This window comes from Pseudonaja textilis, chromosome 1, assembly GCF_049901715.1.
Source record: "Pseudonaja textilis isolate UNSWEBS1 chromosome 1, rPseTex1.2, whole genome shotgun sequence".
NCBI lineage: Eukaryota > Metazoa > Chordata > Lepidosauria > Squamata > Elapidae > Pseudonaja > Pseudonaja textilis.
The window spans coordinates 226,020,363-226,034,188 of NC_141990.1; the positions used below are offsets into that span (position 1 = coordinate 226,020,363).

Here is a 13,826-nt window from a genome sequence, read left to right on the forward strand (position 1 = left end):
GAGGATGAGAGTTCACAAAGCCAGCTGGGTGACCTTGGGCCAGTTAGTCTCTCCCTTCCTCCCTTTCTGCCCTAGGAAGTGGGCAATAGCACACTATTTCTAAGAAATTTTGCCAGGAAAACTACAGGGACCTGTTCAAACAGTCACCAGGAGTCCAATACTAACTCAACGATGTGCACGCACATGCATACACACACACACACAAACACACATAAGCTGGCAAGACCAAGAAAGCAACAGTGACACAGACTTCAGTGAAGGATCTTTAAAATGTAACAATCTTGAAAACTGTATGAGGAGTTTCTCAACCTCGGTTATCATGAGTTAAAGTAAGGTAGCATCTTTTTCTAAGGTTTTCCTCACCTTTCTCAGAAGTTAGACCAGGGGTCTGCAACCTGCGGCTCTGGAGCCACATGTGGCTCTTTCGGCCCTCTGCTGTAGCTCCCTGTCAGCTGATCCTACCACTGACCGGCCTCACCCCACCCCTCCCCATAACTCCTCGCCTGGCCTAAGAAAGTAAGGGTGATGGTAGGAGATGGAGATTTGCTCCATATTCCAGAGCAGAAGGTCACTGGGTAGAAGTGAGTGACATTGAGTTGGCCACGCCCACCCAGTCACACCAGTTGTTAAATTATTGGCTCCCGGTGTTTTGTTTTCTGTGGGAACAGGTCCAAATGGCTCTTTGAGTGTTTAAAATTGCAGACCCCTGAGTTAGACTGAAGTGTTGTTTCCGAGCTAAAGCTTTGACTGTCTCCCATTTGGCTTTCCTACAATTTTTCATGCTATCTGTGCATTATGTAAAACAGGGGTCTCCAACACCCACCTCCCCCGGGCCCAGGAATGATGCATGAAGCTTCATTTGCCCATGCATGGGATTTAGGTTGCACTTAAATCCATTCCTCACCACTACCAAAACCACTGAAGCCGCCGCCGCCACCACCGGTCCACAGAACCAAAAAGGTTGGGGACCCCTGATGTGAAACACATGTAATCATATTTCAATTTATGAGAGTAGAGACAGACAGCTGGTGTCTTACAGTCCAACGAGGATGGTCCTCCATTCATTCTTCTCCACCATAACATTTGCTTGGCAAAGGCCCCACTTTCAATCCTTCTACTCCCAGGAAACAGATCAGATAGCAAACAATAAGAAAGACTCCAGAGATGTTGGCCAGCAAGTGAAGGGGACAGTATCAAATTAGCTGGACAGTGGTGGTTTGACTAAAATGCAGTAACTTCTCTTGTTTCTACTCTTCAGAGGGGAAGGAATAATTCACAGAACTGCATTGGGAGATGTTAAATAAACATACAAGTATGTTTGCAACATTAATATCCAAAATGGCAATTGACATTTATAGAATGCCCATGGTTCTAAGGCAACATTTCCCAACTGTTGGAAGAAATAGCTTTCTGGGATCAGTTCCAAGTGGGGAAGAAAACACTGGAAACATGGTGACTGCTTGGAAAGATGGTTTAATGGTGGACAGAATCACATGCCTTGGGTGAAGAAAGAAGGAAAAAAGGCTGAGATGCTGAGAGACCCTTAGTTTTATAACCTCTGTTGGGCCCCACCTTAATGTTTCCTCTTTCTGTGCAAGAAATGTATCCCATTGGCTGTCAGACACCCATGGGTGGGTCTTAGCTAACTTTGTAGGCTTTGTCTGGACCACTTGGCTTCACCTGAGTGCTGGCTGATGCAATCTTCCCAGTCCAGGTGGTGAGATGGGCAGAGGCCTTTATTATGTAGAATACTCTGGCCTATGCTTTAATGGCCCATTAACAAAGATGGGGAGGGGGCTGAGTTTCTGCCTCTCTGAGCTTCTGCTTTTCTTTTTAAGGGAAATATTCTGCCTTTTTAGTATATCCTAAAATATTTCATTTTCCTAGGAAAGGGGTGGGTTTTAACTTCCAGCACAACCTTGGCAACATTGAGACTGGTGGACTCCCATGGCTGCCTGGAGAATTCTGGGAGTTGAAGTCCACCCATCTTAAAGTTGCCACCATGGGGGAAACTCTATCCTAAGGTATCTAAATAGCACAATGTTAAGAATCTTTATTATATTACATAAAGCTAAATTATATATATTATTGTCAGGTGCAAGTTATGGACCAGGATAAGAGTTCAAAAGTACAACATGTTTATTTCATGCTACCTATATACAAGAATTTGATCTACTAATGGCCAAAGGGAATTGGCGGCAGATAAGATTCAGTGGACTTTGGGGAGGGCTGGATTTAGGTCTCTTGTGTGGGCATACAGATTCCGAACTGATTATGCATTAGACCGCACCCTTGGGCTCAGCCTGGTCGTCTCCTACAATTATTTTATATATATAATATAGATTATATGTACATTATAAATATAATCATTGAATTAAAATAATATATTGAACTAAAACTGGGAAAAGGAATGAAGCAATAGGTCATCTAAATGACTAGATTTAATAATATGTTAAAGGCAAAGCTAGCTGTGTATCAATACTCTATAGATGTATCTTTTATTTCTTCAAATCTCACTCATTTAATAACTATTGCACATTATTTTTTGATTACATTAGCAATGTTATATTTTGGGGTGTGTTTCACTATATCTTCTAGTTGTTATACTTAACCAATAAAATATGTAAATGTGAGCCACAACAAGGATTTATAATGTTGCCTACCACTCTTCTTCCTCAAGGAGTATGGAGTAGTTTGCAAATAAATACAATATAAATAAGTAGCTAATCATAACAGTGAAATGCCAAGCTTTTCAGGAATGAAGAACAGCTGTCTGGTTTTATGTGCTCATCTGCTGAACTGCCAAAAGCTTGAAGCTTTTCAACCTCCTACGTCTGTGTGGGAGGGGACTCCAACTCCCAGAGTGCTTCTTTTTACTTCCTAAGTCCTTGGATTTATTCTCCAAACAGTGTGTCACTATTCTGCCTGAACAGGAACTTGAACATTCTGAGACCATGACAAGAACCGGGCCAGCTCAGCCTTCCTTGCTTCCATGCCATGTGTTCTGTCAAAAAAACTCAAGATGGCAATTTGCAAGGGCAGGTCTTTGATTTGCTATTGTAACCACCATCTTGATTTTTTTGATCAGAATCTGCAGCAGTGGTGGGATTCAAATTTTTTTTGTTAAAAAAAAACTGACATCCCCAGCAATTGGGAGGTGTGGTAAGCAGATAAATTATTTTTTATTTTTTATTTATTTATTTTGATTTGTCAATCGCTTACAAGATAATAGGTATAAGTATAAACATGAGTAAGAATACAGGAAATGGGTACAAATAAATGGGGATAATAGGACAGGCTCGGGGGGCACAATGATGCACTTATCTACGCCCCTTACAGACCTCTTAGGAATGGAGTGAGGTCAATAGTGGATAGTTTGAGGTTCAAGGAGTGGGTGTTAGAGGATGTAACAACAGAGTCAGGTAGTGCATTCCAGGCATTGACCACTCTGTTGCTGAAGTCGTACTTTCTGCAATCAAGTTTGGAGCGGTTAACATTGAGTTTCTATCTGTTGTGTGCTCTTGTATTGTTGTGGTTGAAGCTGAAGTAGTCATTGACTGGTAGGACATTGTAGCAGATAATTTTGTGTACTATGCTTAAGTCCAACCGTAGGCAGCATAGTTCAAGATTGTCCAAGCCCAAAATGTCAAGCCTGGTGGTATAGGGTATTCTGTTGCGAGCAGAGGAGTGTAGTACTCTTCTCGTGAAATACTTCTGGACTCTCTCAATTGTATTAATGTCTGGTATACAGTGTAGATTCCAGACAGATGAGTTGTATTCGAGTATTGGTTGAGCAAAGGTTGTGAATGCCCTAGTTAGCAATTCAATATTTCCAGAGGAGAAGCTTCGTAAGATTAGATTTCCAACTCTTGATGCCTTTTTGGCAATGCTGTTACAGTGAGCTCTAGCACTTAGATCATTAGATATGAGTACTCTGAGGTCCTTGGCAGAGTGAGGGTCATCAACAAGGTCATATCCGCCTAGTTTGCATTTGGTGAATTGATTTTTTTTAACCAATGTGTAGGACAAAGCATTTGTTGGTCGAGATTTGGAGTTGCCAAATGTTTGACCATTCAGACACATAATCAAGGTCACTTTGAAGGACAGTAGCATTGTCGGTGGTATTGAATAGCTTTACATCATCTGCAAAGAGGACACAGTTGCTAATAAGGTGATCGCAAAGGTCATTTATATAGAGTATAAAGAGCGTGGGTCCTAAAACGCTGCCTTGGGGGACACCACTGTTGACTGGAGCAGGGTTTGATATAGCACTCCTTATTTTTCCTATTTATTGCCTGTTTGACAGGAATGCAGTAATCCACTCGTGAAAGGATCTGGAAATGCCGTAAGAGTTTAGTTTTAGCAGTAGATTGTCATGTACCACTGAATCAAAGGCTCTGCAGAAGTCTACGTAAATTGTGTCTATTGCTTTACCCTGGTCCATATGTTTTTGCAGAGTAGGAGTTGTAGGTTGCAGGACAATTTTTTCCTGAAACCAAATTGTTTTGGGGAGAGTAGGTTGTTTGACTCTAAGTGGAGGGTGATGAATTGGTTAATGATTGATTCCATGACTTTGCACAGTGAGATTGGTCTGTAGTTTTCAACCAGGCTGGGGTCACCTTTTTTGAAGATAGGGATGACCGTAGCTAAGGACCATAGATTCAGTAAGGAGCTGGTTTTGAATGATATATCATATATAATGCTTAGGGGTACTGTTATGGCAGAGGAGAGCTTTTTAAAGAAGTAGGCACATAATCCATCGGGGCTAATAGATAGGGATGGTTTTAGGTTTCGTAGTGCCTTTCCACATTATCTTCTGTAAAGTCAATATGTAGTAGATCATTGCAGTTAGTTGTGGTACGACTAGGAAATGTGGGGTATGAGCCATTGCTGTTTACAAAGACTGAACTGAAGAATGTGTTGAAGAGGTTGGCCTTAACAGCTTTGTCGTTGCAGTCTTTTTCATTTGGTCCCTTTACAGGAGGGATGGTTCTTGAGTCTTTAAATTTGGAGTTTACAAAATTGTAGAAGGTGCGTGTAGATTTTGTATGTAGGAGGTTTTCCTCCTGCTTGCAGATTGTGCATTCTGCCTTTGTCTGTTGGCATAAGGTGTTGTATTGGTTTTTAAAGTTTGCTCCATAGCTAGTTTTGTTTTTACGCCATAGTGATTTTTTTAATTGAAGTTTCCTTATGATGGGTAATTTGTTTTTTGTTTTTAGGGTTTACTAATGGTACATATAGTTTAATGACTCTTTCAAGTTCAAATAAGAATGCATTATAATGGTCTTCTGTAATATTACAGTTAGAGAATAGAAAGTGCCAATCAAGAGATGATAGGGCGGCATCTATGAGATCATAGTTGGCTTTTTTGAAATTGTATTTTGGAGATCCATCATTATGATCTTCTTTGTGAGGGCGTAAATTGAGACAAAAGTCAATCATTCTGTGGTCACTGTTTGAAAAGGGTTCTTGTATTTGTAGGCCATAAATTGAGTTTGAGCTGTTGCAGAAGATGAGGCTGAGGCAGTTGTTGAGTCTAGTGTTGTTTGTTACTAATTGATCCAGTCCCAGTGTGGTAACAGCATTGTACAGGGTTGCATGTATGGGTTCGGGTGTATATTCATTTAGGGTCCAGTTTATAAGAGGTAGATTGAGGCCACCAAGGAAAATAAGAGGGTGTGGACAAGAGACAGCCCACATCAACAGTGAAGTTAGTTTGTTTGCATGAACTATGTCACAATTAGGGGCTCTGTAGCATAGTAAGAAGTGGATAGTGGTATTTAAGGACAATTCACAAATGATGGTCTCTGGAAGAGCAAGTTCTTGTGTAATTAGAATCTTTTTTAGATTTAGGGATTTTTTATAGAAGATAGCAACTCCACCTCCTCTACAGATTCCGCGATCTGACTGATAAATGTAATATTCTCTGACTGTGGTAACAGTCTGGAAAAGATGCATTCAACCACGTCTCACAGACAAATATAATATCGAATGTGGTTGTGCTTAGTAAGATGAGGAATTCATGCATTTCGTTTGCGAGGCTTCTTGCTTTGAGTAGTTTGCATTTTAGATATGTAATAGTGGATCCGGATCTCCCCAAATTCCAGTATTCTACTACATCTGCTTCTCCACCCTTCTTTTTAAAGGCTAGAAATTGTTGGGAAGTTGTCACCAGGATTGTCCAGCCATATAAATGTGTGGTAATTTTAAAAAATTCTGTTCAATTCTGTCTGATTCTCAAAGACTATCTGGACAGCTTCCCTTAGTTTTCTTGGTGACTGTTTTTTCAGAGGTTGTTGGCCATTGCCTCCTTCCTATAGCTGAGAGTAAATGACTGGCCCAAAGTCATCCAGCTGTCTTCATACCTTAGGTGGGACTAGAACTCACAACATCAAGTTTCTAGCCTGATGCCTTAACCATTATACCAAGCTGGCTCTCATAGTAAGATAGATGTTCTCATTTAGATCTTTGAAGTGAGGTAGCAACTTGTCAGCTTTTCTGGAGTCAATGTTCAATTTTGCATAGGGATCTTGAATCAATCACATTATTATTCTTTTCATTCTTTGTCTCCAGCTGATTCTGGCAGGCAACCTCACCCATGCTGCAGAAAAAGCCAAACGCCTGAACTTGGTAAGTATGTGAGGAGTAAGTATGTGAAAAGGCAAGAGACACCAATGCCAGTCATGTTGATCAAAGTTTATTGGTCTTGTTCATTGATAGGGTAATAAGCCATTGTTTTCCAGTACTCCTTCAAGATACTTCATGTTATCTTCTCTCTGTTCTTACTGTGTCTTGGTAACTTCATTAAAGAAGAAAGGAAGAAAAGAGCAGTACAATGTATTTTGATTGGACTAGGAACCCATCATGAGTAAGTTTGCTCCTCCTTAGAGAGTGGGGATTTCCAGATACATTGACAGTTCTCATGATACTGAAATGGTTCCACCTCCAGTGTGATTCATATTTTCCCCTCCTGTCACTTTGCCCATTTATTGGGAGGGAGATATTGTTGGCTGCTGTTCAGAAGCTCCTGTGGTAGTTCTGCTGCCTGTCTACTGATCTATTTTCACATTTTATCTCAATTCACTTTCTAATCTCAATCAGCCAAATAGCATGAAGTTTCTTCATTGGCCTTATAATAAAAGTTTAGGGCCTAGTTGATGTGTATTCTTCCAGTCTTTGGGTCAGCCAACAAGTATGCCAGCATAATTTGTGCTGTTTTGACAGCTAAGCTCTATTTTGCTTCAATTACAAGGCCAGCAAGAGGAATTCTCCTCAGAAATCTAATATGAGACATTTTAAGGACAATGGTGGATGAATTACTCTCTTTAAGGTGCTTTGGCAGGGGAAAGGCAAAGCAAGTTGTCCAACTGAATTTATTCCTGGCACAGAGAGTTTGCCAGGATTGCCTCAGGAAAGGCTCCTGATGCTTTGCAGCAACAATTAGTCACTTAAGATTTTTTTTTTCATCATGGGTCTTTTTCATTTCTGAAAAAGTAGCAAAGGCATTTCCAAAAACAGCCCCATCAACAGGTCAGCTGGGGATGCAGGGTGAAGGGAGGGAGGGAATCTCCACTGATTCAGGAAGCTTCCCTCCAGAGGCCACTAGTTGTTTTCCTAAACATTGGTTTAAAAAAGAAGTCTAGCAAAACTATTTCTGTCTACATAAGAAAGCTATGTTTAGCACTTGGCAAAGGGTAGTAAAATCTTAACTCAAGTAGAAGCCTCCGTTGCATCTAGGAATCTGGTCTCCCCTTGCAGTCCAAGCCAAAATACCACTTCAGGGCGGTGTCCCCAGAGAGCTAGGAAGGGGTGCAATTGCAATAGCATCCAGAGTTGGACTGTTCTGGCCCCTGGATGACCCATCACCAATCGGTCAGTGTGTTGTTATTCATAAAATGAGACTTGTATCAAGAGAAAATGGAAACCACTGCTTTAAGAGTGGAACAGTTAAAGATTAATTTAACTTGGGCTGAGCCCAGAGTTTGGGCTATGGATGAGAGAAAGGTGACACAACAAGGACATGAGCTTAATAAAAGTTACAGAAGCATGTGGTACTGTACCATTGTTAATGAATACCAGTAATCCTCGACCAACCACCACAATTGAGTCCCAAAATTTTGTTGGTATGTGAGACCGTTGGCAAGTGAATTTTGCCACAGTTTCTTGCCACAGTTGCTAAGTGAATCACTAAAGTTGTTCAGTTAGTAACACGGTTGTTAATTGAATCTGTCTCCCCCATCGATTTTTGCTTGTCAGAAGGTTGCCAAAAGGGATCAAGTGACCCCAATCATCATAAATATGAGTCAGTTGCCAAGCATCTGAATGTTGATCACATGATCATTGGGATGCCGCAACAATCATGTGTGAAAAACAGTCATAAGTCACATTTTTCAGTGCTGTTTAACTTTGAATGGTCTTTAAACAAACTGTTGTAAGTCAAGCACTGCCTGCACGAGCATTAGCACTGAATATTTTTTCTTAAGAGCTTCCTGAGTTATTTTTATTTACCTATTCATATCCCACCTTTATTATGTTTTCAAATAACTCTAGGCGGCAAACGTATCTGACACACCTTCCTCCTATTTTTCCCATAACAACAACCCCGTGAAGTGAACTGGGCTGAGTGAAGTGAACTGGGCTGAGAGAGAGTGAGTGAGTGGCCTAAGTCACCCAACTTGCTAACAGCCTCTGGCTTTCTAGTCGATATCTTAATCACTAGATCACTTTACCCTCTAAAATTTAGCTCCTTGTTCATGGAACTTCCAATGTCTTAGTGGTTTGTTTTTTTTTTGAAAAAAATCCCTGCTTCGATTTTCTCCTAAGCCCAAATATACAATGCCATTTCCTCAGCAGAGTAAATTATTCCAGGATTTGGAAAGTAACTGAATAGAGCATCATGTGATGGAAAGATTTCTTGGGATCTCAGCGCACTTGTTTACATATCAATCTTTTCCCCCATATGCCTCTTGAAGGGAACTTATTTGCAAAACACTACAAATATACCATTTGTAGCATATGTGGGAAATGGAAGTTGGGTAGTTTTGTTTTATTTTGAGTGAAGGATGAAGCACATTCAACTATTGAACAATGATGATGTCACAAGTGAGAACAGGATTGCTATATTTGCTGTCTTTTATGCTGCAAGCTCTTAAACCTGAAAACCTACAAAGATGCCTAATAGTATTTGCAAAATGGTAGAGATCTGATGATGTCTTGGGGAAAAAAAAGACTTCAGATTAAGCTGGAACATTGGTGAATGCTTGCAAAATAGAAAGACTAGCAATCTGGAAGCATCAGATGGTTTTCATGCCATGTTGAGTGGTTTCTCAATTTGAGCAGCAGAACCGTCCCAATCATCTTCTGTGACTTAAACAGCAGTATTATCAGATGTATTCAGAGTTCAAAACATTATCAGAGACCCCACACATCCACTCTATCGTCTATTTCTGTTACTCCCTTCTGGGAGGAGGTTTCAAAGTGTTTCTGGCAGGACTAATTACAGATTCCCTAACAGCTTTGTTCCCTATGCCATCCAGTAATCCTGGTAAACTCATAGGATTCTTTTTTCTCATCATGTACACATATAACATAAAAACTACACTGTATCATATAATATAGCACTTAGCAATAGCACTTAGACTTATATACAGCTTCACAGTGCTTTACAGCCCTCTCTAAGTGGTTTACAGAGTCAGCATATTGCCCCCAACAATCTGGGTCCTCATTTTACCCACCTCCAAAGGATGGAAGGCTGAGTCAACCTTGAGCCTGGTGGGATTCAATCTGCCAAATTGCAGTAGATGTAGCTGGCAGTACTGCACTCTAACCACTGCGCCACTGCATAAATTATTTATTTTATTTTGTCATGTTTATGTAGTGTATATCGGAGATAGTGACCTTTGAGAGCTGTATGCAATGAAATTTCATGTATGCTGATTAGTGTACATTCAAAAATGACAATAAAGTATTCTATTCCCATTCTATTCCATTTTATTATAATGGAATTTCCTACCAGTTTCAGATCTAGAAAAATGTGTCAACAGTACTTCACTTTTCTCCTAAAGGTGTCAGCATGAATACTTTTCTTTCAGGTGAAAGCTTGCCTTGTCATCTACATTATCTGCACAGTGGTAGTGTCTGTGCTTTTTCTATTTGATTGATTTATTGCACAACCCGTATCCAAAATACTCGATGTAGTACTACTAATGATTATTTCTGTCAACTGCATCATCAGATTGTGGTGAGTTCTCCTTGGGGCCAAGTTTCTGTTTTCTTTGTGAAAAATATCTGAACATTCAGGGCTGATACAACTGGCAGAAGTTGAACTGAGTACCGGGGAGATTGCTTTTGCTGGTAGAATATTGAATGTCCTCGTTAATTAATTTTGAATTTACACATGGCACATGCACCAATTCTACAAAAAGAAAATCCATCTTCTGTGAAAAGGACATACTATGGATTTTGTTTGTGTTTTGGTGGAGCATTTCTGATTAGAACCAGCCCAAGCTTAGTAGACTCTGTCTCTTGTGAAGTCACTCTTCAGACTTTCTATGGTAGCCATTTTATGGCTTTGTCACTAAGGTTCTTTTGTACAACTTTATTCATGTCACAGACCTTATTCCCAAAAGCAGTGAAAGCCTGAACTAAAACAAAATGTGATTGAATTAGAGATACTAGGATAATTAATAGGATTACTGCTCATGGGTTGGGGGGAGTCTGAGAGGTACAACCTTGAGCAGAGGACTCCAAACTTGGCAACTTTAAGACTTGTGGAATTCAACTCCCAGAATTCTCCAGCCAGCATACCTGGCTGAGGAATTCTGAGAGTTGAAATCCACAAGTCTCAAAGTTGCTAAGTTTGGGGACCCTGACCTAAAGGTTGCATGCATTGCAACACTCTCTCCACTCCAGCTCTAAGTAGTCTTGAGATTTCCAATAGAGATTGTTAACTCTGCTCATAGAATTATATTTCTCAATCTTATGAGAAGTTCTGTTTTGTGGAATACATGCTGAACTGCTTAATCATAATGTCAAGTGCCAGGGAGATCAAGAGATCCAGGTAGTTCAAGTGGGTATAAAGATTTATTGCAAAGTTACGCTCTCTACAAGAATCTGAACTATTAACAGTCAAAACATTGGTAGATAAGGAACTTAAATCTCTTGTGAGCACATAGGGACTCGGGACTGATGACATGTTTGACCCACCTCCCTTGGGCTCAGCATGGTCATCTCCTACACCTATATTGTGCATTTGACTTCATACACAGAAGCTAAATGAATTTCAATTGAATGGGGGTGGGGAAGACACCCAGTGATCACTAGTACCTCATGAGTAATGAGGTGGTAGTGATCATTGTGCCCCCCTCCCCCCAATTCAAGGTTAATGTGATTTTTGTTACCATTATAAAACCTGTGTGAATGCTTCAAGAATTGGTTTCTATCCTCAATTCTATCTCTTAACCCCCTGGCCCCTGCAATTGAGCTAGAGTGCCTTAAAACCATAAGACTTTAATTGTGTTTATTAAATCTGCTTCAGAAACATTTGGGGGAAAGACTGACTACTCTTAAGTCTCTCTCAGGGGAGGGCAACAAACAAGGCAGCTTCTTGTCCTTCATTTCCCGTTCTGTTTTTCAGTTCTGTTGCATGGCCACACATGGCATTGTCCCACTTTTAACTTTCCTGGGATTCTTTATTTGCATTTCCATGGCAGCCTTTGGATGCAAAGCAGTGTGTCACCAAAACACAACTGCAGATTAGGAGGTAATTTGTTTCCATCTGTTTTGATGGGGAGAGGAGGGTTATGGCAGTGGTGGGGTACAATTTTTTTTTACTACCGGTTCTGTGGGTGTGGCTTGGCCTTGGTGGGCGTGTAAAATCTCCAGTCAGAGGTGGTATTTGCCGCTTCTCTGAATTTCCGCTACTGGTTTTCCAGAACTGGTCAGAACCTGCTGAATATCGCCTCTGGGTTATAGACAACGGGATTAAAGGTTAAAGAATGGTGAAAGGAAGATGGGTGAGGGGTAGAGAGAGGACAAGGAGGACAGGTTAGGAATAGGTCACTAATACACCGTTCTGTATCTCTAGCAGGTGTGGGCAGTTATGGCAACTTTACAATCTGTGAATTTTTGGATGGCTCAGGAATTTCGGGAGATGAAGTCCACAGGGTGTATAATTGCCATACTTCCCCACCCCTGCTCCAGCAAGTACCAGGGAGGTCCACCCAATTGAGATGAAAATCCAGTGGAGAACCAGCATTAACCAGCTGTGCTGCGAATCAACTCCATGTATGAATTTCAAGACAAAGAAGCAATGGAATAAAAATGAAACAAACAAAAATATTTCTGCATGTATGAGAAATAGCTAGATACTAGGATAATGGAAATAGCCAAGATGATGATTTGAGGACAATTTGAACATTGTAGCCTTTGATGAGAGGCTACCTAAATTTAATAAATGCAACTGCCCACTTCATGGGTTAGCTTTGACCACAAAATTTCTTGGTTTTGAGATGCAACTCCCAGCAGTATGATTTTCAGGTAAAAGCTATAAAATAAAGTGAAAATGGAAAGCATCTGTAAAGCAACTGTGAACTGAAGTCTTCTACTGCCATCTTGCTCATTTTCCCAGGCAACAAAACAAAACAAACAAAACAAAACACAAAACCCAGACTTATTTAGTCCTGCTCTTTCTAGAGATCTTGCTAAATCATCAGAATGTGTCGTAATGGCCCACCAACCAACTGGAAGTTTGAGTTGGTGCTCGAAGATAAAAGAAATGTTGCCTAGCCTTGCCTTAACCTTTCAAGTAAACCCAACAAATCATCATGATTAAACAAATTATATCTTTGCATGATTATACTTTTGTCTCTTTCACAGACCATTGTTATTTTAAAGCATTTTCTTGTTCTACTAAAATTAACAAAGAACCTGAACATGTTTATTGTCCAAACTTCAATGTGTAGAGCAGTGTTTCCCAAACTATGAGGTGAGGCTCCCTTGGAGAGGTGCAGACAGAGTCCAGGGAAGATGTGAAGAACCATTTAGTTGAACATTGGTGCAATAAATCTACCTTTCCCAAAGTTTCATTGTGTTGTTTTCATTATTTCTTTGTATTCAATTCGGTGTTTGGGTCATTACTTTTTTTCCCATTTGTGTACATTGATAAATGGAAGCATGATGGCAAAAAGCTGAGGAATTTCTGATCTAGAGGAAATTTGAAGTAATCATCCATATCTGTCCACATTCTCACCTAGTCCCCTTGTTGCCTTTTATCCAGTCCATTTCTCTGAACATTGACTGTACTATTAGTGTTTCTAATGCTCATTTGCTTTTCTAGATGCAAATTCAATAAACTGAACTGAAGACAATTCAATATGTATTGTAAACAACAAAATTTCTGCTTAGCTTAAATTCCACCTCTTATATTTATTTATCTCGCCTCCCTATTTTTTCTGTTTCAGATTCTGCAAGGGGAAATCTTCCTTAATAACCTTGGAAGTTCTCAGTAGTTCAGACAAAATGAATGGGCATGAAATTAAGAAATAGCTTGTCAAATTCTTCTCCAACAATGGACAAGAAGAAAGCGGTAGGTTAGCAGTGAGAGGACTTTTTTGGGTGAACAGATTTCTGTTGCTGCAAGAACTTTTGGCAAGCAATCGTCACTTGTTTTCCACATTTCATGACGTAGAAGTGAAAAAAACCACAGAACCCCTGCAAAGTACTTTTGTAGCTTTCCCAGAGTCTTCCTTTATCTCTCACTTGGGGCCCTTCCTAATGTCTTAAAGCTAACTTGCGTGCTTTACAGTGTTGAGAATTGGGAGCAAAGT

At 40.2% G+C, this 13,826-nt stretch overlaps 1 protein-coding gene across 1 annotated transcript; it reads right to left on the reverse strand.

The window, feature by feature from the left end:
* Window positions 1-906: 906 nt before the first annotated feature.
* LOC148128062 (uncharacterized) lies at window positions 907-5,958 on the reverse strand. The gene is given in 3 exon segments (XM_087938330.1): window positions 907-971; window positions 5,159-5,223; window positions 5,225-5,958. Coding segments are annotated over 3 exon segments (864 nt in total).
* Between the last annotated feature and the right edge of the window lie 7,868 nt (window positions 5,959-13,826).